The 26,780-nt window shown below is 50.3% G+C and overlaps 1 protein-coding gene across 1 annotated transcript; it reads left to right on the forward strand.

The window, feature by feature from the left end:
- Positions 1-17,858: 17,858 nt before the first annotated feature.
- On the forward strand, positions 17,859-26,225 carry Cd160 (CD160 molecule). The gene is made up of 3 exons (XM_048813900.1): positions 17,859-19,177; positions 23,039-23,218; positions 26,014-26,225. The coding sequence occupies exons 1-3, from the start codon at positions 19,030-19,032 to the stop codon at positions 26,019-26,021; spliced, it is 336 nt and encodes a 111-aa protein (XP_048669857.1). The 5' UTR covers positions 17,859-19,029; the 3' UTR covers positions 26,022-26,225.
- The last annotated feature ends 555 nt before the right edge of the window (positions 26,226-26,780 follow it).

The following is a 26,780-nucleotide window of genomic DNA, read 5'->3' on the forward strand; positions in this document are numbered from 1 at the left end:
ATGACTTCTGCACACATTGCAGGAATTTTAGTAAGTGAAGGAGAACGTGTTTCTCTGCCGTGTTAGCCCAAGAGTGTTCATAGCTGGACCCAGACCCGACCAGGAGTCCTCAGAGCCGACAAACCTCAATCAAAGTCACATCTGAGTCGTTCAGCTTTTCTACTTAGGAAACAAGCTACTAGCAGTTCCCAAACATGTCTGCACATCAGAATCACCTGGGAGAACGTCAAGGTGACCAAGGGTTTTCAGATTCCCGCAAGACGCAGGTTTACAAACTCCAGAGGGTAGAGCCTAGGATCTGTTCTAAAATTCGGTCGTCTGTAAATCCACGGGCTGTTTTCACTGAGTTAAAGGGGTAGAGGGAAGGGCGTGTCTTTACTGCCCAGCCAGAGGGGCTCCTTTTAAGGGTGGCTTTAGAGGAGAGTCTTCTGTAATGTGCCAAGTCCCTGCACAGGAGGGGGGTCCTCAGAGAAGCTTCCTGAGCTCAAACCCCCCACAACCCTGGAGATTGGAGATCAGCTTCTCAATCAGCAGATCCTACCCCTCAAGCTGCCCCTCGGGGGCGGGCATGGACAGTCCCTAACCCACGCCTACTCCCAGCCCCCACAGAAGTGGCCCTTCTCCCTGCCTCCCCTCGGCTCTGGGCAGCCAGCTACTTACAGGGGAAAAGGAAGGAAGGAAGGTACTGCGGGCCCGGTGGCCAGCACCCAGTCGGGGGACACCAGTTCCTACCTGTCCCTGGAAGGAAGAGGAGCCGCTCTGTGCCTCGGGAGTTCGCTCTGCTGTGAGCCCTGGTCTTGGAACACACTGGACTTTGAACAAAGATCAGTTTAAAAGCTGATGTATTTAACAGGACTGTGATGTGAGTTCAAGTGACCTCTGCACCCCTCTGCCAGCTGGCTGGGCCTGAGCGGGAAACCGGGGAGCCCTCGGGAAACCCAGCGCTCCACTCACCTGCCGCAGGTGCAGACTAGAGGAGGGAGGGCACCCAGAAGGAGGGGCCTCCGCTCCCCTGCTCTTCCTTGGGCAGATGCCTCGGATGCCTGGCCTTGTTACCCACAATTCTGTTAGAAGTCCCACCGTCCCCCACCCAGGTCAGAACGCCCTCCTATGATACGGCCACCCGGGGGAGTAGTAACCTGCACAACCCCCAGGAGAAGGCAGGGTGTCAGTGGCCCCGGTAAGCGGGCAGACCCCCTGCATCCGGGGAGTTCTTACTTGCTGCTCCCCCGAGGCCAGTGGCAGAGTCCAGTCGCAGGGCCAGTGGCCGGGCCCAGGCGGGCTCCCCAGGCGGGCTCCCCAGGCGGCCCTTTAACAGGCCTCTCCACACCACTCTTTCTCACCTGAAGGCTGCTCTGATTTCCCAGCCTCCTGACAGCGTCTTCCTCTTGCAGCTTAGAGCCTGTGGGTTAAGTCCAGCGGGAAGTGGAGGCACTCGCTCAGCCCAGCCCCAGCCAGGACGGCAGCTGATCCCTGTGGGCGATCCCAGCACTGGCTTCTCACTCACCTGGATCCTCACCCACACTGCGATTCAGCTCTGGATGGCTCCGGGCAGTGAGGCAAGGCGAGCCCCAGACTGGGAACTCCATGGCCCCACCTTCCTCCACCCACGCTGGCCGGGCACTTGTCCTCCCTGGGCCCTGGCTTTGCCCCCTACAGAAGCGTGACCTGAGTCCGTGGACGCATGGTTTAAAACTGACAGGCATCTGAGCCATTTTCTTGCACCAGGCCATCTTTGACCTTGAGGTTATGTCCTCTTGACCTCCTGTGTACCTACCAATGCATTAGGGAGATGGGGGGATACGAATTGAGGATCAGAGCCCCTGGGTTCGAATGCTCAAATTCTGACTCTGCCACTTCCTGGGTGTTCAGTGTAGAGTGATTCATCATTGACTTTGTGGGCATGGTCCTGGGACGGAACCAGGGCCTGACAGAGGCCGGCAAGCCTTCTACCACCACCCACATCCCCAGCGCGTTCTTATAATTTTTTAATATTTGTTTTTTAGTTATAGGGGACACAATATCTTTACTTTATTTTTATGTGGTGCTGAGGATGGAACCCAGTGCCTCACGCATGGTAGGCGAGTGCTCTACCACTGAGCCACCACCACAGCCCTCCCAGCTCATGTTTAACTCTGACTCACTTCCCTTCCTCACCTACAGTCTCTATTATATCATTGTTAGAAATTTCCATTTTACATTGAATCACGCTGTCCCTTACTACCCTCTGGCGCACACTGACTGTTCTCCAGGGCAGCTCCCCAAGTATCAGAAAGCTGATAGGTCCCCACAGCCCTCATTTCTCTGGGATTCAACGAATGCCCTCATTCTGTGTGACGGTCTGCCTGCACAGTGATTTCAAGACTTCCTGTTCTGTACCCCAGCTGATTTGTGAATGTCCCTCTGAAAATCAATACCTAAAAAGGAAAAAATTTTAGATTGCTTTTTAAATATTTTTTTAGTAGTTGGACACAACACCTTTATTTTGTTCGTTTATTTTCATGTGGTGCTGAGGACTGAACCCAGGGCTGCGTACGTGCTAGGCGAGTGCTCTACCGCTGAGCCACAACCCGGCCCCTAAAGAGGAGATTTTTTAAGATGAGAGAATTATTCGGTACAGGGGTGGCTACACAATTGTCTGCACTTACCAAAATTGTCAAGCTATACACCTAAAATAGATGAGTTATACTGCATGTGAATAATGCCTCAATGTTAAAGAAAGGAGCCCAAGTCACTGAAATTTATTTTCGAAACTTCTAAAATTAAAATAAAAAGTTGGAGGAATGCAGTGCAGCTCATTATACTCAACCCCAGTCAAGAGGCTTCTCAGAGCACCCTCTCCCTACGAGCCCAGGTGGAAGAGAGAGCCTCAGCCTCACCCGGGAAGCCAGGGGCCTCGAGACGCAGAGACAGCGTGGGTTCAAAGTTAAGTAAGAGCATCATGCACAACTGCAAGAGCGGGATCCTAATTAGAAGAGTTATTCCCCCTGTATGTATCATGTCAGAATACAACAATGTCATGTATAGCTAAAAGAACAAATTCTTAAAAAAAAAAAAAGAAATTGAGGTCAAACATCTTATATTTATTTCAATTAATAGATATAACTTTTTAAACTATGCAAAAAAAAGTGATTTTTTTTGGGGGGGTGAGTGCTGGGGACTTAACCAGGGGCTCTTTACCACTGAGCAATATCCTAGCCCTTTTTTATTTTGAGACAGTCTTGTTAGTTGCTTAGGGTCTCGCTAAGTTGCTGAGGCTAGCCTTGAACTTGCAATCTTCCTCTTCAGCCTCCTGTCACTAGGATTACAAGCATGCACCATCACACACAGCAAAAGGAGCGATTTTTTTTAAATGACAAAACCCTTTCTCTGTAGAATCTGCCTTCACTATAATTTGGATTTTAAAAAATCTTACCCTTATAAGTGGATCTGATCTGATTAATACAAACCAGAGGAAATCTTTTCATTGATTACCTAGATCTAGAATTGATCAGAAGGGAAAATGACATACCTCACTTATGTTCCAGGTAGGCCTTATGCCCATTAATCTAACCTGCGACACAACTGTCTGACTCAGGAGGGTCCTGGTCAATCACTGTGCCCAGGAATTTCATAAAGCCAGCCGTGAACCCAGCCTGTCACCTTCGGTGGCATTATTTATTTTATTTTATTGATTATTTGATGTTTGGTACCAGGGATTAAACCCAAGGCTGCTTACCCACCGAGCCATATCCCCAGCCCTTTTTATTTTATTTTGTGTGTGTGTGTGTGTGTGTGTGTGGTGCTGGGGATGGAACCCAGGGCCTAGGGCGTGCAAGGCAAGCCCTCCACCAACTGAGCTATGTCCCCAGCCCCTTTTTATTTTTTATTTAGAGACAGTGTCACTAGGTTGCTTACAGTCTCACTAAATTGCTGAGGCTGGCTTCAAACCTGTGATCCTGCCTCCTCAGCCTCCCAAGCCACTGGGATGACAGGCGGGTGCCACTGCACCCAGCCTGAGGTGGCATTATTTGGCCTCCTGTTATCCAGAGAAGGAACTTGCCCTCCTTCCCTGGGTGGATTCAAGCGGGGTTGATGATGATCTGAGTCAGGTATCAGAAAGACGCCCTGCATTGTTAGGGAGCGTGGAATAAGCAATTTCTTGGGTGCCTTCCAACGCCAAGATTCTGAGAACCCAAACAGCCTGCGAATTTGGATAACTCCTGCACTGAGGGGATGCAGGGTGATTTGGGTGCCTCTGTAGTGGGCATGCAGATGTGGGTCATGTGCATGGGCTTCAGCATCAAAACAGCATCCTACACTGCCACTAATGACTCGTCTTTTTTCACTGTGAGAACCTGGTCAGCCTGGACGGATCCTCCTTGGCTTTGGCAATACCCTCCATACCCCGCGAAGGGTGAAGAGAGGCGCTGACAGCCCGGGACCAACTTATGTCAGGTCCTTGCCTTGGCGTTTCTGCATCATGCAAATAATAGCAGCAACTGTGAGGCTCCGTCTAGGCAGGGTCTCCGTTCCTAGGTCTACCTCCTGTTCCAGGGTGGTCCTGTGGTCACTGGTTCTCACCTTTCATTTCTGAAACTTATAGCCTGCTGTCCTTTCTTCAAAGTCCAACTATCTATATGAAAAAAAAAAAAAGCTTGTTCTATTTGACCCAGTATTTCTATCGACTACAGAGGAAGGGTTTGCAGATTATCTAGAGTCAGAAATGGTTCTATCACTTGGTAGTGACTTTTCCTATCAAAAATCCCATTTTTTCGTCTGTAAAACATAGCTAACACTTCTTCAGGGAATTGCTCAAGAGATTTAAGTAAGATGACGTGTAGAGAGTCCAGGTCTGGGAAGGCTCAGTCCATAATAACAGTATTACCATTTTACTTACTTTCTGGGCACAGCCTGTACCAAAAAGCCTTATGAAAATAAACAGGCTGGAAGTGAACCACAGCCACCTGGGACATCAGGCCTCGGGGACCTCATGGGTGGCCTCCTGGTCTGCTCACAGTGTGGTGTCCTGGGCCACTGGTTGGGAAAACAGAAAACCCCAAAGACTTCCCCCTGCTTCCCAGCACTTTCCCACCACGTCACAGGTCGAGACGGTAAGAGCTGCGTCGGTGGCTCGGGGCAACCCGGGCCCCACTGACCTGTGTCCAGTATCGGCCTCACCGGAAGAGCCGGCTTGGGTGGTAACACACTTCCTGTTTCTGGCCACAGGCAAGACTCCAGTTTTTGAACTAAGTGGCTGTTTCACGGTTATTTAATGATGGAGTTTTATTTCATACACTTTTCTGAATATACATTAATTGTGACAATGAAGTAAATAAGTGAGAAATTTCAAACATTACAATATGTGTGCACAAATGTAACCCAAAGACACCCTTCAAGGCTGGAAGTGACCTAACCAGAGTGTCAGCTCTGCATGGCCCTGCCTGATCTGTTTGAAGGTCAAAGGGGTCAATACTTGGCACCTCAGTAACCTACACATGGCACACCTGAGCACTCTGGTCAGAATCCTTGATCTCTCCACCTCAATTTTTTAAAATTGTGGTTAAAATAAACACATACAGCCAGGTGCAGTGGTGCACACCTGTAATCCCAGCAGCTCAGGAGGCTGAGGCAGGAGGATCACAAGTTCAAAGCCAGCCTCAGCAACTTAACAAGGTACTGAGCAACTCAGTGAGACCCTGTCTCTAGATAAAATATAAAAAAGGGCTGGAGGTGTGGCTCAGTGGTTAAGCACTCCTGAGTTCAATCCCTGGTACGCCCCCCCCCAAAAAAAAAAAAAAATATATATATATATATATAATTTGCCATTGAATTGCCTCTCCCCACTAATTTATGTATTTTTAACTGCTCTTTTTAAATATTTTTATTAGTTGCTGATGGACCTTTATGTATTCATTTATATGTGGTGCTGAGGATCGGACCCAGAGCCTCACACATGCTGGGTAAGCGCTCTGCCACTGAGCCCCAGCCCAGGCCTTTTTAACTGCTCTTGAGTGCATGGTGCAGAGCAGTAAGAACTTCCTCATTGTTGTGCTGCACCACATCCATCTTCAGAACACTTTGCTCTTCCCAAACTGAATCTCTACCCATTAAACACTAACTTCCGATTCTTCCCTCCCCTCTCCCAGTTCTTGACAACCACCTTTCTACGTTTTCTATGTCAATGAGTCTGACTATTGTAGAGACCTCATATAAGTGGGATGATACAGTATTCGTCCCTTTTTTACTGGTTTATTTTTCTTAGCAAATGTCCTCAAGGTTCATCCATGTTGTAACATGAATCAGACTTTCCCTTGCAGGCTGAGTAATATTCCATTGTATGCAGATACCACATGTACTCATCCATCCATCAACGAGTGGCTTACCTCCAGTTCGTGGTTACTATGGATAGTATTGTATGAACACAGGTGTGTAACTATCTCTTCAAGTCCCTGCTTTCGATTATTCGGGGTATATGCCCAGAAGTAGAATTGCTGGGTCTCATGGTTTTACCACTGTGGTCACACCATTGCACTTTCCCACCAGCAACCCACAAAGTCCTACTTTCTCCACCTCCTGAGGGACACTTCACGTGTTATTTTTATTTATGTATTTTATACTAACCATCCAAAGGGTGTGAGTCAAAATTTCGCTGTGGTTTTGACTTGCATTTTCCTAGTGGTTAATGTCATGGAGCATTTTTTCCACACACTTATGGCTACTTACGTGTCATCTGTAGAAATGTCTACTCAGGTCCATGACCCATTTTTGGAAGTGGGTTATTTTCCTGTTGCTGAGTTGTGCCACCTCAGGTGTGTGCTTGTTTGTTTTGTCTTTTACTGTGAAACACAGACCCAGAGGTGAAGTGGCTCAGCCAAGGACACCTCCTGTGCACAGCTGAGGCAGCCAGACTGACCCTGCAGCTGACTTCCAGGGCAGTCTCCCCACCTCCCGTCTTCGGGGCCCAGCGGGGATGGACAGCCACCTTTGGTGGAGATCTTTAGTCCACCTTCAGACTCGGTGTCCTGGCGTCGCCTTTCTTTAGTAGCTCATTAACCTCCCCTGATCTGGCATTTTAAGCTCCAGTGGTTTCTGCTCCGTCCAGAGTCGGTTTTATGACAGTCTCCCTTTTCTCCTCCCCCTCCTGGCTCCTCCACCCTCCGAAGAAGCAGCCTCGGGAGGAATTTATTAGGCCAGGGTCCAGATGCAGGACTGAGATAAGTGTTTTACAGCAGTGTGGGGAGATGGGCGGGCGGAGGGACAGGCCAGTCTGCAGCCGCACATTGACGCTGTCCCCATGGAGGACGATGAGAATTTTCTAGGGTTTTGTTGGGGATTTTGTTGGCACTGGGGATCGAACCCAGGAAGCCTCACCCCTGAGCTACTTCCTCAGCCCTTTTTATTCTGAGCCGGTGGCTTTGGCCTTGCTACATTGTGAGCCTGGTCTGCGACTTGCAGTCCTCCCGCCTTCCCTCCTGAGTCGCTGGGGTTACAGGTGTTCGCCAGGTACCCAGCTCCCAGAATCTTCTAGTTTTTACAGTGACCAGATGTTAGACAGGGGAGGCCTGAGGACCCCTGAAGAGTCACGGATCACTGACATTTACAGGTTGGCTACAAAGGAATTCTAGTAGTGCTTCCCGCTCTTCCTTGTCCCAGCTGAGGGGTCGAGATAGGTCAGGCTTCCACCCAGAGTGAACCCAAGGTGCAGAGCAAGGGTTCTTGTGTGCCAAGGTCAAGGCGCCCTCAGAGGGTGGACTAGAAGGATCTGCCCTGGCCTTTCTGAGGGACAGAGACCACCAATGGCCCTCGGAAAGTGTGGATTCTGTCTTAAAAAGCCCCTTTCTCCAGGGCCCGGCTGGGGAGGGAGGAAGCCGCAGGGATCTTAGGAATGCAGCCAGCCTGGCCTCAGCCAGACGCCAGAAGCCAGCCAGAAAGAACAGGAACAGGAGCGTCCTCCGACTCCAGGCCACACCGTCCCCGGGACACCAAAGTCACTGTGTGGCCCTGTAGCTGCACACCCCTGCCCTGAGAGCCACCCCACGGCTTCACCCGGGACCCCAGTGCCAGGTTTGATCAAGTCAGCTCCCCTCGGCTGGGGGTTTGGCTCCGTGGGTAGAGTCCTGGCTTCAGATGCCCAAGGCCCTGGGTTCAGCCCCCAGCACCCCCCCCCAAAAGCTACCTTGCCTCAAAATCCGGCCCCCATCAGAGGCAGAGGGGCCAGTGGCCCTGTGTTCTGCCCTGTGCCTGCCGACTTCCCCACCTTCTGGAGCTGCAGGAGGCCAGGGGAAAGTGGCCCTCAGGAAGCGCTGCAGAAGGGCAGGTCCTCCTCAGAGTCCCAGTCGGGATGAGCCTGCTTACCCCAGGGAGCTGCAGCCTCCCTGCCCTGCCCACGCAGGCTGGCCTTCCTGTCCCCTCGGTGTGACCAACACCGTCTGTTCCCACCGGCTCCCTTCCCCGCCCCCAGTCACCCTGGAAATGGACTGGTCGGCAAGGCCGGGAGCAGGCGCCTGTGGGAGCTGAGAAGTACGGCTGTCATACAGCAGAAGAGGCCAGTCCCCCGTTCCTTCCGTCAAAGACAGAGCTTGGCAGGAGCCTGAGAGGGGTCCTGGCACTGGGGTCCCGGGTGAAGCCGTGGGGTGGCTCTCAGGGCAGGGGTGTGGAGCTACAGGGCCACACAGTGACTTTGGTGTCCAGGAGACGGCGTGGCCTGGAGTTGGAGAGAGGCGCGGTCTCCCTGTTTACTCCACAGCGGTGGGCCATGGTTGGCCATGTGGCCGGGGGAGCACAGTCGGACAGGGCTGTGGCTGCGTCATCCCTGCCATCGCTGCTGTCCTGGAGGAACTCAGCTCATCCTGCAGAAGTCAGGGTGGGGAGCAGGCGGCCGCGTTTGGGCTGCTCAGCCAGCAGCCCACGGCCCGGCCTCCCTAGAGCCAGAGGCCTGGCTGCAACCAAGCCTGGTGTCCTCTACGGCCAGGGAGGAGGAGACGAGTCTCCGGGACACGGCAGTGCGGCAGATGGATTTTCTCTGCCTTCTATTCAAAGAGAACCTGAGGTCAAAATTCCTGAGGAGCCGCTCACTACAGAGTGGGACCCAGCGTTGAGACGGAGACTGCCGCCCAGGCGCGGCCTGCCAGCTCCATGCGAGCCGTTCCCCTGGGTCTCCACGACAACACAGCCTGGCTCCTTCCTTTGTATGACAAGGACTTCGGGTCGAGGCCAGCAGTGGCAGCGTGGGGGTGGGGGCCAAGACGCCTACGCAGCTTCGCTGTGAGCGCCCTCTGGCCTGGGGCTTGGCCTCCTTCCAGAACATGAGTGGCTGTGCCAGGGGGGCAGCTCACCCTCCTCCAGGAAAGAAGCCCGGCCTCCCCCGGCCGCTGGAGCCCGAGGGCCTCCCACCCCTCTCCTTTAGCGTCAGCCCCCACCCCAGGTGTTCCTTAGTCGCTGGGACTGCTGACCCCCGTCACCGCAGCCACAGCCCAGGTGAGGGCTCGGCCTGATGGGGCCAAGGGTCAGAGGCGCTCACGTGCGCCAGCCTCCTGCTGCAGTCACGGTCGGTCCTGGGGGACCCCTCCACCTGCAGGGGCCGTCCCGGGTCCTCGGGGGACCCCTCCACCTGCAGGCGCGGGCACCTCGGGGCCTGGGGCGAGGGTGGCGCGGGAGGCGTGGCGGACGCGGGTGTCCCTGCTGCGGTGAACAGAAGCTGAGAGGGGCCGGCAGAGCGTGCTGGACAGGGCAGCTCCACAGAGACGCCGTGCGGGAGGAAGTCACGAGGATGAAGGGACGTGGCAACCACGCCCTAGGGACAAGCAGAGGAGCGGGGTCCGTTGAGACGTCCTTCAGCCATTACACAGACTCCCAGGTAGGAATGGGGCCAGCGTCACCGAGCGTCCACCACGAGCCGAGCCCGGCCACTGGGCTGCGCGCTTCCGCTCACGGAATCTGAACAGCATCCGGGTCCACGCCGCCAGTGTCCACACTCTGCAGATGAGGACCCTTCAGAAAAGCTGGGCGACCGTCCCGGGCCGCGCCTAGGAGTGTGCGGGGGAGCCCGAGGCCGACTGCTGGCCGCGCGCGGCCCTTTGTTAGTTCTTATTTTGAGGCAGGGTCCCGCTGCCTCACCTCCTTACTGAGGCCGCGGGGAACCTGCGATCCCCCTCCTCACTGAGGAAGAACTTTAACCTAATTGGAGGAGTTGAACGCCGTGTCAGCCAGTGGTGAGCGGCTGGCCACTAGAGAGGCTCAAGCAGAGGGTACAGGAGGGAGGACAGAGGACAGTGCGAGGAGTAAGGACCACAGCAGCCAGACCTGGGAACTCATGAGAAACAGCCTTTTCCTCTCCTTTTTGTGGCATTGGGGATGGAACCCAGGGGTGTTCTGCCACTGAGATAGATCTCCAGCCCTTTTTATCTATTTGTTTTACTTTAAGACAGGGTCTTGTACGTTGCTGAGGCTGGCCTCAAACCTGGGATCCTCCTGTCTCAGCCTCCAGAGTAGCTGGGATGACAGTGGTGTGCCACCATCCAGGCTAGGAATGCCCTGCCACATAGATAGATAGATAGATAGATAGATATAGATAGATAGATAGATAGATAGATGGTGTAGGTGGACAGCATGCCTTTACTGTGTTTTATCTTTATGTGGTGCTGAGGATCAACCCGTGCCTCACGCAGGCCAGGCAGGCGCTCTGCCGCTGAGCCCAGCCCGGCCATGCCAGCTCTACTTTAACCAGCCCTCCTAGTGACTCCACACACACGGGTTTGAGAACCACGGCATCTAAGTCGCTGCCCCTGCAGAAGTCCCCCACTGGACCACCTGGTTCTCTCCATTTCCAGAACTCGCCGTCCTCTCACCACAGGCAGGGACGGTTTTGGCTGCCAGCTCCACAGCTCCACTGCAGACCCCTCAGGCGGCCTCCCTGACAGCTCCCTGCTCCTTCCCCTTTGGCCGGGAGCCGCTCAGTTCTCTCCTCCTACTCCCCAGAACCTGCTCTCAAGCCAGGTGCCGTGGTGCCCACCTACTTGGGAGGCTGAGACAGGAGGATCCCACGTGTGAGGCCAGCCTGGGCAACTTTACTGAGACTCTGTCTCAAAATAAAAAATAAATAAAACTTTTTAAAAGGCCCGGGATGTCCCTCTGGGTTCAGTCTCCTGCCCTGGTGTGTGGCGGGGGGCTGCTCAGGGAAGCACTCGCAGCTTGCTTTACATCTGGGGCACATTCTGCCTTCCCGTCTTCTGTCTGTCCAGTTCTAGCCTGATCACGGATCACCGAGTAAGATCTTTTACCCTAAGGTAAAAGAAGCAATTCCAGGGCATGGTTTTTCTCGGACTGTCCAGCACCTTAGTCTAATTCTAATACAAAAATATGTGGGGTGGGCGGGCTGCAGTGGCGCCTCCTGTCATCCCAGCAGCTCCAGAGGCTGAGACAGGAGGATCGTGAGTTCAAAGCCAGCCTCAGCAATAGCCAGGCGCTAATCAACTCAGTGAGACCCTGTCTCTAAATAAAACAGAAAATAGGGCTGGATGTGGCTCAGAGGTCAGGTGCTCTGAGTTCAATCCCTGGGACCTCCCCCCTCAAAAACATGGGTGGTGGGTGGTAGAAAAGGAGGAAAGTGAAGGAGGCGGTGGTGGAGAGAAAAGAGCAAAGCCTACCGTGCGGGTAGAGGAGAGAGCGGCAGGAAGACCCCTGACTGCTAAAAACCTACTCTGTGGTTTTCAAAGACCAAGCAGGAGAGCGGCAGGCGCCAACAGGCGGAAGTGGGGAGCTGGTCTGAAAACGTGATCCGCAGCCTGAGAGCAAGCGCGTCCGTCTGTCCTGAGGTAAGAGAGCCACTGGGACCTGAGGTCTGGGAACGGGGGATGGTGACAGCTGCTGTGCTCAGGGAGAGAGCGTCGGTCCAGAATCCCCAGACCCCAGGACAGGGGCCGGGGCCGGGGCCGGGGGTTGGGACAAACCTCGGTGACGTCGCTGGGAAACTGCTTCTTGGGGGCAATACCTTCTGCCCTCAGAAGTCTGGGGAAGAGAGGGCCGGGGCGGGTGCTCACTCTTCTCCCAGGGGCTCCCGGGAGCCTGGCTCCCTCGGAAGAGCCACAGGGTGTCACAGGAGGGTGCCAGGCGGGCACCTGAAAGGGCCTTCCCTGACAGGCCCCGCCCCGCCCACTGCTGCAGACACGGGCTGCTCCCTCCTGGGGGTGCTCATGGGGCGGGGCTGGGGCGACAAAGGACAGAGTGGCCTTTTCATAGATAAAGAGGAGACAAAGAGTCACTGGAAGAGGCGGGGGCTGTGGTCAGTGGTCGGGCACCCGCCTGGCACGTGCGGGGCCTGGCTCAATCCCCGGCAGCACAAAGGAAATAAACAGATAAATTACGGAAGAGAGGTACCGAGGTGTGGAGCCCCCACGTCCAGGCCTGGACAGCTGCTAGGCCTCCAGAGCTGCCTGTGTGGCACGCTGAAAGACGCTCAAGCCACAGGGGGAGCATGCACTGGGGGTGCCGCGAACAGAGCGGCCGCGGCCCCTGGTGTGGTTTGGGCAGAATAAGTTTGAGAATTTCAGGGTGAGACACGCAGTTGAGGGAATCATCCCATGTTCAGCTCCACAGCTCTGACGGACCTGGCCGCCCCTGAAGTTCAGGGGGTGTGGCCCTCTACCAGGCCCATGGACGGTCCGCTGTGGGATCCATGAGTCTGGGGGAGACGATGTATCTTTTCCGCCAATCTCTGATTGAACGTCACGTTTTGCCTTAATCATAAACACAGGCAGTGAGTCGCCAGAGAATTTGCCGTCAACAGAAACCATGATGTTTTCAAATCTCCTTACAGTGGTGACAGACTCCTGCTGTTGTAGAGCGAGGCTTTATCTGATGAGTCAGGCTACACTCTGTCACACGTTCTTGTCCTGACAAGGGTCTCGAGGTACCTTGTTTCCTTTGTGTTTTATTTCATTATTATCGGCAGCGGCCACTGAATCCAGGGAGCTTGACCACTGAGCCACGTCCCAGCCCTTTTCTTTCTTATTTTGAGACAGGAGAATTGCTGAGAGCTGGGTCCTTGTCCCCAGTGCCAATCCAATAACGAGAACACAGTTTTAGGGTTTTTGATATTTTTTTCAGTTATACATGGCCACGATGTCTTCATTTTGTTTGTTTATTTTATGGGGTGCTGAGGATGGAACCCAGGGCCTCACACGGGCGAGGCCAGCGCTCTGCCACTGAGCCCCGCCCAGCCCCAGAACTCAGTTTGAGAACCAGGAAAAGGAAGCTCTACTGTGGGCTAGCAGAGGAGAGACACAGGGCTCCTGCCCCACGGCCGGGGCTCTGCCATCACAGGAGCAGGGGGCTTTCAGAGGTGACTCAAAGGCGTCTCTCCAGGTGTTGTCTGCTGGAAGTGTGATTCCCTCGACAATTTGGGATTGAGTCATTTCTGAGATCTTCTGACTCCTTCCCCAAAGTCTGGATTACTTGGTTCCCAGGGTGGGTGTGTGCTCAGGGACAGACGGCTCTGCGGAGGATGAGGAAGAAAGGTGGTCCCATTTCCCTGGAGATTAGGGAGAAGCAGGGAGAAAGGAAGAAAAAGAAACGTCCATTTAAAAAATAAGTTGAGAAATAAGTAAGTAAGTCCCAGTGGAGAGCAGCCAGGGCTGTATTCAAAGCACAAAGGGCCCACTGTTACAGGGAGCCTCGCTGCGTTGCTGAGGCTGGCTCTGACCTCGCCACCCTCCTGCCTCAGCCTCCAGAGAGTACAGGCTGGGCCACTGCACCGGGGAGTGTGGTTCTGCTCTGAACAGGCTCTGGCTGTGCAGCTGGAAATGAAGGCCCCTCCAGTCATTAGTGAGATCTCCTCTCTGGGTCCCGGCGTCAAACTCAGTTTCTTTTTGGTGCTGGAGATTGAGGGGGTCGCTTTACTGCAGAGGCACACCCCTGCCCTTTTTAAAACGCCATCTTATTTCATGTAGAGACAGGGTCTTGCTGAATTGTCAGGACCTCACTGCTAGGGCTGGCCTTGAACTCGCGACACGCCGCCCCGGCCTCCCCCGGAGTCCTGCGGAGAAGGCTGGGGTTTGCAGCCCCTCTGAGGTGGACTCGGGTGTCAGTGCCAGAGATGGAGCCTCTCCCCCAAGTCTTGTCGCAGCAGCCACCAGGAGGACTCACTCCCCAAGGCCCTCGGGAGAGCTTTAGGTGCCACTTAGCCACCACGACATCCCTCGGGGGCGTTGAGCACGCAGGACCCGTGAGGCCACGCAGGTCCACCAGGCCATGAGGGCCACAGGAGGGACGGGGCACAGGAGGGACGAGGGCCACAGGAGGGACGAGGGCCACAGGAGGGACGAGGGCCACAGGAGGGACGGGCCACAGGAGGGACGAGGGCCACAGGAGGGACAGGTTTCTCACTGACCCTCACAACAATCCCAAGAAGAGAAGGTGATGGTCACCATTTTATGGGTCAATCAGCTCATTTTCTCAACATTCTACGAGAAGTGACGTCCACGCAAGATTTCTGACCTGGCCTGACTACAGACCGCAGTGACCACCAAATTGCACGTAGTCACCTTCCAGTGTCTCGGTGACCTTTAGACACCTTCCCGTGTCTCGGTGACCTTTAGACACCTTCCCGTGTCTCGGTGACCTTTGTGCCCCCTGGTGCCTGACTTACCGGATGCTCAGTAAACACTGATAAGTCAGATAAGTCCATTCCTAAGGGCTGAGCCCAGAATCTGACCAGGGACTAAGGACATGGCCCACGTCTTCCAGCTGTGGGGCTCCAGGATCAGAATTTGAACGCAGCCTGGCTCAGGAGCTTGCCTTGCCTCCGGCCTCAGCCTGGGGATGATGGAGTCCTTCAGTCTCTCCCTCCAGTCTCCAAGGCAGCGCACCACACAGCTCCAGATACTCAGCGTTTTCTTTCAAAATCACCAGGTTAAAAAGAAGGAAAGAAAGAAGGACGTCACTAGGTCATTCTAGTGGAGACTCGGTGCCGAACGAAGGTGTGGCACAAAAGGAGGTGGAGGCTGGGAAGGGCTGCAGCTGGCTGCTGGCTGCTGTTGGGATCTTTTATCAGGATGTCCACGACTTTATAGATCAATGGGAGAATTGACGATTGTCTCTTAGATTTCATTTCCTGTTCTTTAACAGTGTTTTCTAGTTTCTGTCCTGTAGGTCCTATCACAGATCTTGTCACATTTTTCTCAGGTATTCCATTGGTAAAGTTTCAGCTATGTTTTTTATGATTTACTGTTTTTTCTTCTACTGTATTTTTTGACTAGTAATTGTTCCTGAGAAAATTCATGATTAAATGACCACCTTGTCACATTTTGTTTTATACATCAGTTTGTTATTCATATAAATTATAATTACATGATTCATTTCTACATATTTCCTCGTACTCCAACCAGAACTGGATCTACCAGTTTTTAAAATTTTGCTCATCTCATAGGTAGTAATTCTGAAATTCTGAACTCTGACCTTTTTTTTTTTAATTTTTTAATTTTTTTTTAATTTCCTCTCTGATTACTTTTAAGAGTGAAGAATTTTTCATGGTGTTCCTCATTTGTGTACTGCCCAGGCAGATTCTCTACCTTTTATTGCTTCTAATAGTTAAATCTCTTTTGTTTTTCAGATATAAGTTATGTCACATGTAAGAAAGAGTAAGTTTAGGGGCTAAGGTTGTGGCTCAGTGGCACAGCACTTGCCTAGCATGTGTGAGGCCCTGTGTTCAACTCTCAGCACTGCATATAAATAAAGGTACATCAACAACGAGAGAGAGAGAGAGAGAGAGAGAGAAATTTTAGCCAGGCACGGTGGTACATGCCTGTAATCCCTTTGATTCAGGAGGCTGAAGCAGGAGGATCCCAAATTCAAGGCCAGCCTCTGCAACTTAGTGAGACCCTGTCTCAAAATGAAATGTAAATAAAAGGGCTGAGGATGTGGCTCAGTGATTAAGTTCCCCTGGATCCAATCCCCAGTAGCAAAAAAATAAAAACAAAGAAATACTGATTTTGCCTCACGATTTCTAATATTTATACCCCTTACTTTACTGTCTGAATTCAGTGTCTAACATGTCCAGAACAATGTAAAATAGTAGAGAAAATAGGAAGCATCTTCACCTGGTTCCCAATATTAATAGAAATGATCCTATATTTTCCCATTAAATATAATGCTGGAATTTTATTATAGACATATATATGTAATTTTAAATAGTATTCATCCATCACCATTTTACTCAGAGTTTTAATGAAATGTAAGATTTCATCAGAAGATAATGACTTTCTCTTTGATCTATTAGAACAGTAATTCTCATAGAGTTTCTAGTACTGAATCATCTAAATATTTCAAAAAGTGAATTCCATTCCACTTGTCATAACGCATTATGTCTTTTATATCCTGCGGTTCTGGTTTGTTAGCATTTTGTTAAGATTTTCACAATAATCAAGGTCGGTCTATAGGTGTTCTTTTATTTTTTATTTATTTTTTTGTAGACCTGTTTTTTTTTTTTTTTTCTTAGTTGTGGGTGGACACAATACCTTTATTTTTGTTTATTTCTATGTGGTGCTAAGGATTGAACCCACGGCCTCACAAGTGCTAGGCAAGCGTCTACCGCTGAGTCCCCACCCCAGCCCCAGCCCTAGACATCCTTTAAATACTTTGTAAGGGTTTAGTATTAGTAAAAACAAATGAGATTTTTTTTTCCTAATGCTGTCGAACTATTTGACTAGCAGAAAAATTATTTTGAAGTATTTCCTCCCAAACTATCCAAAGTAGTGCTTTTTGGAAAGATATTACCAAATAACATTCTTAATTCATTCCACGATTACTGGGGCTTTTAAGTGTGCTTTTTTAAAAATAGATTTATATTTTAATTGACATATAGCAATTATGCATATTCATGAGGTACAGTGTAACATTCCAGTACATACGATACATGATGATCAGATCAGGGTAATTCTTTTTTTCTTTTTCCTTTCTTTTCTCTTTTGAGTGAATTTTGTTCAATTGTAGGTTATTTTTTGTTGTTTGTCTTGGTACTAGGGATTGAACCCAGGGGTGCTTAATCACTGAGCCACATCCCAGCCCTTTTTATGTTTCATCATGTTTTAATATATATTTTAGATGCAGATGGACACAATACCTTTATTTGTTTTATTCTATGTGGTGCTGAGGATTGAACCCAGGGCCTCGTACATGGGTGGCAAGTGTCCCACCACTGAGCTACAGCCCCACTCCTTATTTCTTACGTTGAGACAGGGTCTCACTGAGTTGTCTAGGGCCTCGCTGAGTTGCTGAGGCTGGTCTGGAACTCACAACCCTCCTGAGTTGCCGAGATCCTAGGCGTCTGCACTGTGCCGGGTGGTCATTGGTATTTTTATAGAAAATCATTTCAACCAGCTTTTCCAACTTTGTAGCACAAAGAGCTATGGGACTCTTTCTTAGCTGTCTGCTCATCTTTATGACTCTTTCTCTACTGCATTTACCTGGTTGTTTTGTTTTACTGTGGGTCGCGGGCCAGGAGGGGGCCTCAGACGTGCGAATAGGACTTAGGCTGGAGCCCAGGGTGTGATGAAGACTTGGGAGGCAGAAGGAGGAAGGATGAACAGAGGCAGAGCTGGGAGTTTTCTGTGAACTAAACTCTGGGTTAGCGGGAACCTGGGGTAAAGCTGAGGTACCAGAATATGAAGGGGCCCTGGAGCACGGTCCCACTGTCACCTTCTGCACATCTGATTAGCCCAGCCCCAGCTTTCAAAGGGTGGGAAGGAGGCAGCGTGGTCCCTTGGGTGGCCCAGGGGACCCAGGGCCTTGCCTTTCACAGAGGCTCCCAGGGAAGGTGGTGGGGAGGAAGGGTGAGGGGCTGGTGCTAGGCCGCAGTCGCAGACCGCACACCGCAGCACCCTAGACAGTGCGCACCACATGGGAGAAACTGCCCCGGGTGGGGGGGGGCAGCAAGGTCAGTACACGTCTGGTGGATTTTTAGCAGAGCTGAATGTAGTCAACGCTTGGGTTTTGAAAGGAATCGAGGTTCAGGGAGCGGAGGGCGGACAGAAGAGCCTGCAGCATTGGGTCACAAAGTGTGAACTGCAAGGAGGGACGTGAGGAGAGCAGGGGACACAGGCGCGGCAGGTCAGTGGGCTGGAAAGTCAGGTCAAGGCACCTGCGGGGCCAGAGCAGCACCCCGGGTTCGTCCCACTGTCTGTCTTCTCCGTTTCTGTGTCCAAGCTGTAGATCACCTATAGATAAGATCATCAAGTCTGCAGATTCATGGTCTTTGAAAGTCATGGTCCCTCAATAGCTTGTCTGCTTTTCCAGTCAGTCCTCGTTCTGATTCCACATGAAGGCCATTTTTAAATCTCTCTACTGCCGGAGGCCCCTGCCTCACCCTTTCATTTCATAGGGAATGGCAGGTGGTGTGGCTCTGTGGAGGGCAGGCCTGGGTTCAGTACCTAGCACCCCCACAGCACCAAGAGCTGACAGGACCCGGGCACTTACTCTCAAGTCTCAACTCAAGGACTAAAACCTCTCTGTGACGTTTTCCTGATTCTTTGGATAGATGCGAGAATCTCTAAGTGTGTTATGATTCTCTGCTAATCTGTTTCTGTATTAGGCTGTAACTCTTGGTGAAGCCCCCGTCTTGTCCGTCACATCCCTGGCCCGGTGCACAGTGTGGAAACTAAGCTGATTCATTGTCTCTGAACTCCCCTTCCCAGGTGCACATGCTGCTCACTGCACCGGAGTTAGGTAACTGGCCTGCAGTCAGAGTCAGAACTTGTCTCTCGTCTCCCAGGGTAGCTGCTAGGTTGGGCTAAAGACCTCCCGTGATGGAAGCAACCATGGTGGGCCCAAGCCGCTCCACCTGGCCCCTCTGGGTAACCTGCTCCTCACGTTCCAGGAGGCCTACACATCACCAGCTCAGCTTCCCAGCACGGAGAGCAACTGACCTTAATCTGTACGCTGTGGCACAAGAGAGAAGCAGCCGAGGGGTTCATAGTGTTTTTGTGCAAAGACAGATCTTGGAACTGCTCCTCTGAGGTCAGCCTGAAGCAGCTGAGACCTAAGAGGGATCCCAAGATGGACGATGTCAGTGAGAAGTCCTCTCAGCTGGTGTACACCATCAACAGAGTCACACCAGGGGACATCGGGACGTACCAGTGCTGTGCCAGGAGCCAGAAACTGGGCTTGCACCTTCAAGGCCATTTTTTCTCTGTTTTAGTCACAGGTAAGTCCCTGATATCCCTAATGCCATCATAGGTACTCTCCATCTTGGGGAAAGTCCTTCTTGTCACTCAATCCTTTGACATCATGCCCACTGGCAGATAGTGCCATTTTTTCAAAACACACATGCGAAGGAAATCTCATTGTCTTTAATTCAAAAAGTCTGGGCTGGGGCTGGGGCTCAGTGGTAGCGCACTTGCCTGGCATGTGTGAGGCACTGGGTTCCATTCTCAGAACCACATATAAATGAATAGAATAAAGGTCTATCAACAACTAAAAAAAAAAAAAAAATCTTGGGAGTGGCCATCTTATTTTTATTGGGAGACTGTCACAGTGGGGGTGAAAAGAGTTGTCATTATAAATGGCTGGGGCTAGTAAAAACAGGCACAGGTGTGGGGTTTAGGCTTCCTAACTCCTAATTTAGAGTTCTCCTTAAGATATGGCTATATTTCTAAAAAAGGCAGGGGGGTGCATTTGAGATAAAATGGGGGCTTGACTTAAGGAGCATTTAGTTGCAAGAAACAGAAACCTACTGAAGCCACCACGGACTCAAGGTGTGGGTAGAGATAAAGCAGAATATATAATACAGTTGCCTTCAGCTGTTTCCCAGAATCAGAAATCAGAAAGCTGACAGGGGACAGGTGGTGTAGCTCTGTGGTAGAGCACGTGCCTCATGAGGGTAGGTCCTGGGTTCAGGACCTAGTACCCCCACAGCACCGAGAGCTGACAGGACCCAGGCCCTCGGGACCGCGACCTCTCCAAGACAGCAAGGCCTCTGCACATCTCCTGCATCTTGTGCGGGTCCTCTGGTCCATTACTACCTTGGCACTGCCTGCACATGGCCACCCAGCCCCAACTTCATCGTGGGCCCAACAGAGGGTGCTTCTCTGTTCCTGTATTCCCAGACAATAGAGCAAGTCTTCCATATTCTGTGAAAAAAAAATTATCTCCCCCCCAATGTATCCAGCCAAACTACCCATCAATGTAAGAAGAGATGCTTTCAGATACGAATGACAAAACACCTAGCCTTTCACGGGGACTTTGGAAGAAGTGCAGAGGGATGTGCTTCAGTAAAACAAAACAGCGAAGCAGGAAAGTGGACACATGGGCTCCAAGAACGTGGAAGAGGGAAGAGGGAATGAGATTCTAGAATGAAAAGAGGCCAAAAAGGGGAAAAAGAAGAGAGCAAGAGAGGACTTGGGAAAGGAGAGCTCGGGGGAGAAAAAGGCAATTAACAGATCACCTTTCTGAACCTATGACAAACCTGATAAAAAGATTCATGACGTGGACCTGGAAATTCTGTCAGCAAAAAATCATTTTCAAAAATAAAATTTCAAAAAGAAACTGCACATTACTCTGCAAAAATGACATTTACAGAATTTGAATTGGGCTGTGAGTAGAGTGCTGGCCTAGCATGCATGGGGCCCTGGGCCCAATCCTGAGCACTGGAAAGAGGGCACCATATCATCATCACCGCAACAGAAGGTCGACAGGTAATGTTTAAGCTGCACTATTAACAAGTGGCAATATGAGCATAGTATTTAGGGAATAAGACATTTAAAAGAGTTGGCAGTCATCATCTAGGGGATAAATCTAGGAGGATAAGAGGACACTGCTAATATCATCTAAAAAATTCCAACACTGTCTTAATTATTAACTTCAAGAAAAATAATTATCCTCTCCTCCCCCCACCAAATAAAAAAACCTAGTAAGGAGCTATTTGACAAATGTTTTCATCGTATCCTATGGTTGGTTACTAATTAATTAAGATTTTGTACTTCACTTTTTTTCTCTGTCCCAGGGATTGAACTCGGGGGCACTCGACCACTGAGCCACATCCCCAGCCCTATTTGTATTTTATTTAGAGACAGGGTCTCACTGAGTTGCTTAGCGCCTCGCCATGGCTGAGGCTGGCTTTGAACTTATGATCCTCCTGCCTCAGCCTCCCCAGCTGCTGGGATCGCAGGCGTGCGCCACCGCGCCGGGCTCCACTCCGTGGATCTAGTCTCTTCCCTGCTTCTAGTATCTTCCTGACCTGGCTGCAGACCTAGCTGCGGCATCCGGCCCTTCTCTAACTCCTGGCTCCTTCCTCAAACTCCCCCTCGTTGGCTTCTGTACCTGTCCCCTGGGTCCTCCCACCTATAGGGTTTCTTTAATCTTCTTCTCTCTTCCATTTCTTCCTCTCACCTCTTGAGTCCTTCCTAAGACCCTTCACCCCTTCAACTCCCTCTCCTCCGTCTGCATCCACCCTCATACCCATCCCTGTACCTCCTTGCAAAGGACCCATAAATTAACCTCTCCAGCTTCAGCCTCTCTCTTTTTAATATTTACTTCTTTTTTAGGTGTAGATGGACACAACACAATGCCTTTATTTTTAGGTGGTGCTGAGGATCGAACCCGGGTCCCGCCTGTGCTAGGCGAGCGCTCCACCGCTGAGCCACACCCCAGCCCTTAGTCTCTTTTGTTGTAAACATCCCCACTGACAAGTGGACTCCCGGCTCCCAGATGCCCCACCATCTCCTGGACACCAACACTACCCTCCCGAGCCCAATTTCTGCACAGGATTCTCAATGCAGACCTTGGTTCCGTTTGATCCCAGCACAACGTTCACACTGAAGGGCGGGGCGGGAGCAGTCAACCAGACCTTGTGATTCCGTGGTTCTCATCCCTAAGCCAGTCAGTTACTTTGCTTCCCAAAGACGCTTCACAAGTCTCTTCCTCCAACCCATCCTACATACTGCCACCAGACACACTAAAATGCTAATTTGCATATGCCACACCACTACTCTTCAGAAAGTATAAGGCATTTTTTTTTTAAAAAATCCTGGCACTGGAGGCTCTGCAAAACTTTATTATTTTGTGAATACTTGCTCTAATTAAATAAATGGTTACCCTTTTCCATTTGCCTAACAAATATTTATAATCTATCCCAGGTACAGTGCCAGGCGTTGGAGAAGAGTATGAGGTACAGTGTAGTCCTTGCTCCTTACAGTCTAGTATTCACATTCTCCTAATACATTCTAAGTGTTTCTGCTTGTGGTCGTTTTTCTTAACAAAGAATGCCTTTCTTATCCTTTCCGCCTATTTAAGCATCAGAGCGCATCAGGTAATCCCTAGCTGTGGAGATCAGGTTTCCTTTGGAAACTAGTAGGACTAGACAGGTAACAGGTGACATCACTAAACAAGGCTTTTCACATCATGAGTGCTTACTACGTGCCAGGCATTGTGCTGAATGTTATTTCATTTTCTCTCCACGTGCTCTTGAAGTAGGTGCTATACTTGCCCTGTGACAACTAAGCTCACCCAGCAAGTAGATGATAAAAACCCACATGTATTCTAACGTCCAAGATTTTAACTTTGTCACGTTCTTGATCCACTCCAGAAGACGGTCTGTGAGTGAGCTGGGAACACACAGGTCCAAGGTGATTAAGCTGTCTTAGCCGTCTCTGGCAGAACTCTGGAGTTCCTCCAAGGTCTCTGCAACCCTGGATTCTACAGTTATTGCTGCTTAAGTGTACCACCACCACCACCCGCGTTAAAAATACTTATTTGGACAATGAATTATGCTGGGAGGTATCCTTAGAGATCATGTGAGATGTTCTGAGATGATGCGAAAGGAGATGATTTGTGAAACCTTCCCTCGATCCATGATTCCTTTTTAAGACTTGGGGAATTATTAAATTTTCACACAAAATATTGTTTCATCTTTGAAAAATGAATGTAATATTCATGCATTTAACAAATAAGGAAGTGATACAGAAATAAGAATCCTGCACTTTTTAAAAGAGTTGTTTAATCAGGTTTTTGTAAGTTCTGTCCTAAGTCGCTACACAGGGCAGAGAGTGCATTTCGACACCGTGCACAGGTGGAGCGACCCTCTCATCATTCCGACTCCCCTTTGAACCAGAGACAGGGAACTACACGGTGACAGGACTGAAACAGAGAACGCACCCCGAGGTCAGCCAGAGTGGAGGCGCGCTCAGCTCAGGTCTCCCACAGGAAAAGCCGTGGTTCTGGCTCTTCACAAGCCTGGTGGCCTTCCGAGGTATGTTCAGGAGGACACACGAGCAGGGGAGTGCTGTGCCTCTGCTGCCTTGGCTTTCTCCGGGAGGGGAGAGGGAGATGTTCCTTGGGCCCTGGCTATCACCATGTCCTCAACAGAGTCCAAGGTCCTAAAACTCCCCAAGCGGCAGTGGTGACGCGCCTCTGATCCCAGTGACTTGCAGGCTGAGGGAAAGGGAGCAAGTTCAAGGCAGCCGGGCAGCTGAGTGAGGCCATCTCAAAAATTCAGAAAGCAATGGGATGTAGCTCAGTAAGATTGGGGAATCATCAAATTTTCACACAAAATATTGTTTCATCTTTGAAAAATGAATGTAATATTCATGCACTTAACAAGGAAATGATACAAAAATAAGAATCCTGTACTTTTTAAAAGGGTTGTTTATAAGGTTTTATGAGTTTTGTCCTAAGTCGATACACAGGACAGTAGAGTGCACAGGTGGAGCAGCCTAGCACCCTGGTTCAAGTCCCACCACTGGGGAACACACTGAGTCAGACTTCCTACTGGGTAGGACGGAGGCCGTGGGAGAGGCAGGTAAATACAGGCTGCCAGTGCAGGTGATGAACAGATGTACTGGCTACCAGGTGAGGCCCCGTGCCTTTACCTACTACAGGAAAGGGAAGAAGGCAAGACGCGGACTTGGGGAGGAGGGTTTAACAATGCAGCTGCTCAACAGAGTGGATGTCCAGATTGACTGTATAAATACTTTGTAGCTAAGTCCCCTGAGCACCATTTACAATGTGAAAGAGGGTTTTCCCCCTTAGATAAAAAAAATGTGGAACTTCCAATAACTTTTCATTATGCTTTTGTATAACAAGTAACTGAGGCGCGTTTTCACCTGTCCTCGGCACTCTTTTCTTCTTCTTCTCTCTTTTTTTTTTTTGTACTGGGGATTGAACTCAGGGGCACTCGACCACTGAGCCACATCCCCACCCTTTTTTGTATTTTATTTGGAGACAGGGTCTCGCTGAGTTGCTAAGTGCCTTGCTGTTGCTGAGGCTGGCTTTGAACTCGAGATCCTCCTGCCTCAGCCTCCCGAGCTGCTGGGATGACAGGAATGCGCCACTGCGTCGTCCGGCTGTCCTTGGCATTCTTAATTCCATTTTATTTAGGATTTCCTCAAAATAATAACTACCAGGTGGAGTGTTACCAGAATGTAGGTTCTGAAAACACAAAAGACTTGTCTTATTTACCCCAACAAAAAGACAACAGCTGACACAAAGTTGGCTCTTAATAAATTTGTTAAAGAACTTTCAATGATGGGTCAGATGCTTTCATGGTGAGTCATACAATCCCATACAAGCAAATATCCCAATTACTCATCAGGAAACACAAATGACCTACTCTCTCTCCCTCCATCATCATCTTCCAGAATCAGGACCAGCAAAACCTCCCTATGCCGGCCCCTTAACTGCAAATCATCAGACAGACACCTACCTTACCTTTTATCCTTGGGAAGGATTCGTAAATGGAACTGCCAGTTTCCATATTTAAATACAACTCTACAGAAGTCTGACCCTTCCAACATGATTTATTGAATCCAAATACCCTGGGATGATTAGGCTACTGTTATTATTATTTTTTTTAAACTGGACACAACATCTTTATTTTATTTATTTATTTTTATGTGGTGCTGAGGATCGAACCCAGGGCCTCGGACGTGCTAGACGAGCGCTCTACTTCTGAGCCACAACCCCAGCCCCTAGGCTACTGTTATTAATAAAATAAATTTTATTTCTTCAGGTATAATAAAAACTCTAAAGGAGAAAACAGTCTAACCACAAAACCTTGCTCCCTGTAGTCTAGTATTTATGTTCACTAACCACCTTCAGCTCCCAAGTTGTCCTAGAACAAGATCTCTTGAGCTTTTGTCCTGGTTTCAGTCAGGTGAAAAGTGAACCCTAACATTTAATTATCTTTCTCCTATATTCAATTCAAGTAACTTTATAGGTACACACACACCCCCCCAAAAAAAGAAAGAAAATTCAACGCTGAATATTCGATTAAACAAGAAAATATGTACTATTTATCAGCTTCTTTTTTTTTATCCTCCTCTTCCAACTGAAGGCTCAGCGGAACTATGGAAGAGATAATGCTCAGTAGAATAAAAAGTCCACATTTTCTTGGGTCCAGAAGGATCATATCGACCAAGTTACTGGGCTTATGTGTGAGGAAAGGGAGGGGGAGTTTGCTGGAAGCCGAGTTCAGCGGCTTTCCTGACCCGAGGTCACTCTGCCAGCAGCCCCCTGCCGTGTGTGGGAAGCCACCTGAACTTTCTGAGCAGCGTCTGTTTCTTCTTTGTCCCACCTTGCAGCCAGGAGAGACCAAGGTTTGCTCCCTCCCCACCTCCTCCAGGGTCAGCCAGGTCTGCCCAGGGATACGACTCTGGTCTAACAACAAGACACAGCGGACCCGGGGCCGGAGCCGACACCTGTGATTCCAGACACTCTGGAAGCTGAGGCAGGAGGGGTACAAGTTCAAGGCTGGCCTCAGCAATTCAGTGAGACCTTCAGCAAATAAGCTGAGACCCTGCCTCAAAATAAAAAATTAAGCCCACTGGGGATACAGCTCAGTGGTAAAACGCCGCTGTGCCAACTCCCAGTCCTCCCCACAGGGAGGGACAAGGCGTATTCTACGTTTCCTTCCCCTTTCCATTCCCTCTGGTCATCAAGGCCTAGGAAACCGTCCCAGGACAAGGACAGACTCTTACCGCGTGAGGTGTATTGTTGCAATTCCACCATGTGAGATAATAACACAAACTTTTCACCTTCTTTCCACAGCTTTATGAGCTTTGTGCCAGAAGAAACTTTTTTTAAAAAGTCAAGAAAGATGAATCTAACAACAGAGAAAACACAACCCAGAGAGTCGGGAGCAGTATCTGAGGGTCAGTCGGTTCATTCCCCGACACCCCTCCTCACTGCCAGAGTGAACCTGCCTTTTCCCCACATTCGCACCAGTAAATTAAAAAACAGATTTAACAACAGTCCTCAAATATTGGGTAAGTGTGTGTGTGTATTTTACCACAGAACTTTTCTCCATCCTCCCACAAGACCGCAAAATAAGCAAGTCAAAAAATTGAGAACACCAATTTTTTTCCTGGAAGAAATTTTTATTTTATACTATAAATGAAAGAGAGAAGAACCCAGCAAAGATGGGTGAGAGGAGAGGCGGGCCCGACCCGACTGGCTGGGTGTGAAGGAAGGACGTGAAGACAGACGGTGCCCGGCAGCACCACACAGCGCGGCTGGGGCGGAGGCTCTGCAGACCAGGGCAGACCATGACTGTCCAGCTCCAAGCAAGCGTTTGCCACCTTCTGTAGCCACTTCTCCCTCTTTTAACTCAACGCAGTCTTTGTTTCCTAAACTCAAAACCCCCCTTGTCTTTGGATAGATCTCCTGCCATGGTTAAGCAGAGGAGGGAGCAGGATATTTCCAAGAACTGGAACCACCCGACAAGACGGCACATGTTCAGCTGGAGCTAATGGCAAGTCCTCAAAAGACAGACACCTTGAGATGACGGACCTACCAAATGTGAGAAGTCAGGTTGT

This window comes from Marmota marmota, unplaced genomic scaffold (genome assembly GCF_001458135.2).
Source record: "Marmota marmota marmota unplaced genomic scaffold, marMar, whole genome shotgun sequence".
NCBI lineage: Eukaryota > Metazoa > Chordata > Mammalia > Rodentia > Sciuridae > Marmota > Marmota marmota.

What these genes read in the sequence shown, in the direction of transcription:
- Cd160 (XM_048813900.1), top strand. Translation starts at nt 19,030, where the DNA reads ATGGACGATGTCAGTGAGAAGTCCTCTCAGCTGGTGTACACCATCAAC. An exon ending in TTTCTCTGTTTTAGTCACAG is followed by an intron (nt 19,178 to 23,038) that starts GTAAGTCCCTGA and finishes CACCGTGCACAG; the next exon opens with GTGGAGCGACCCTCTCATCA.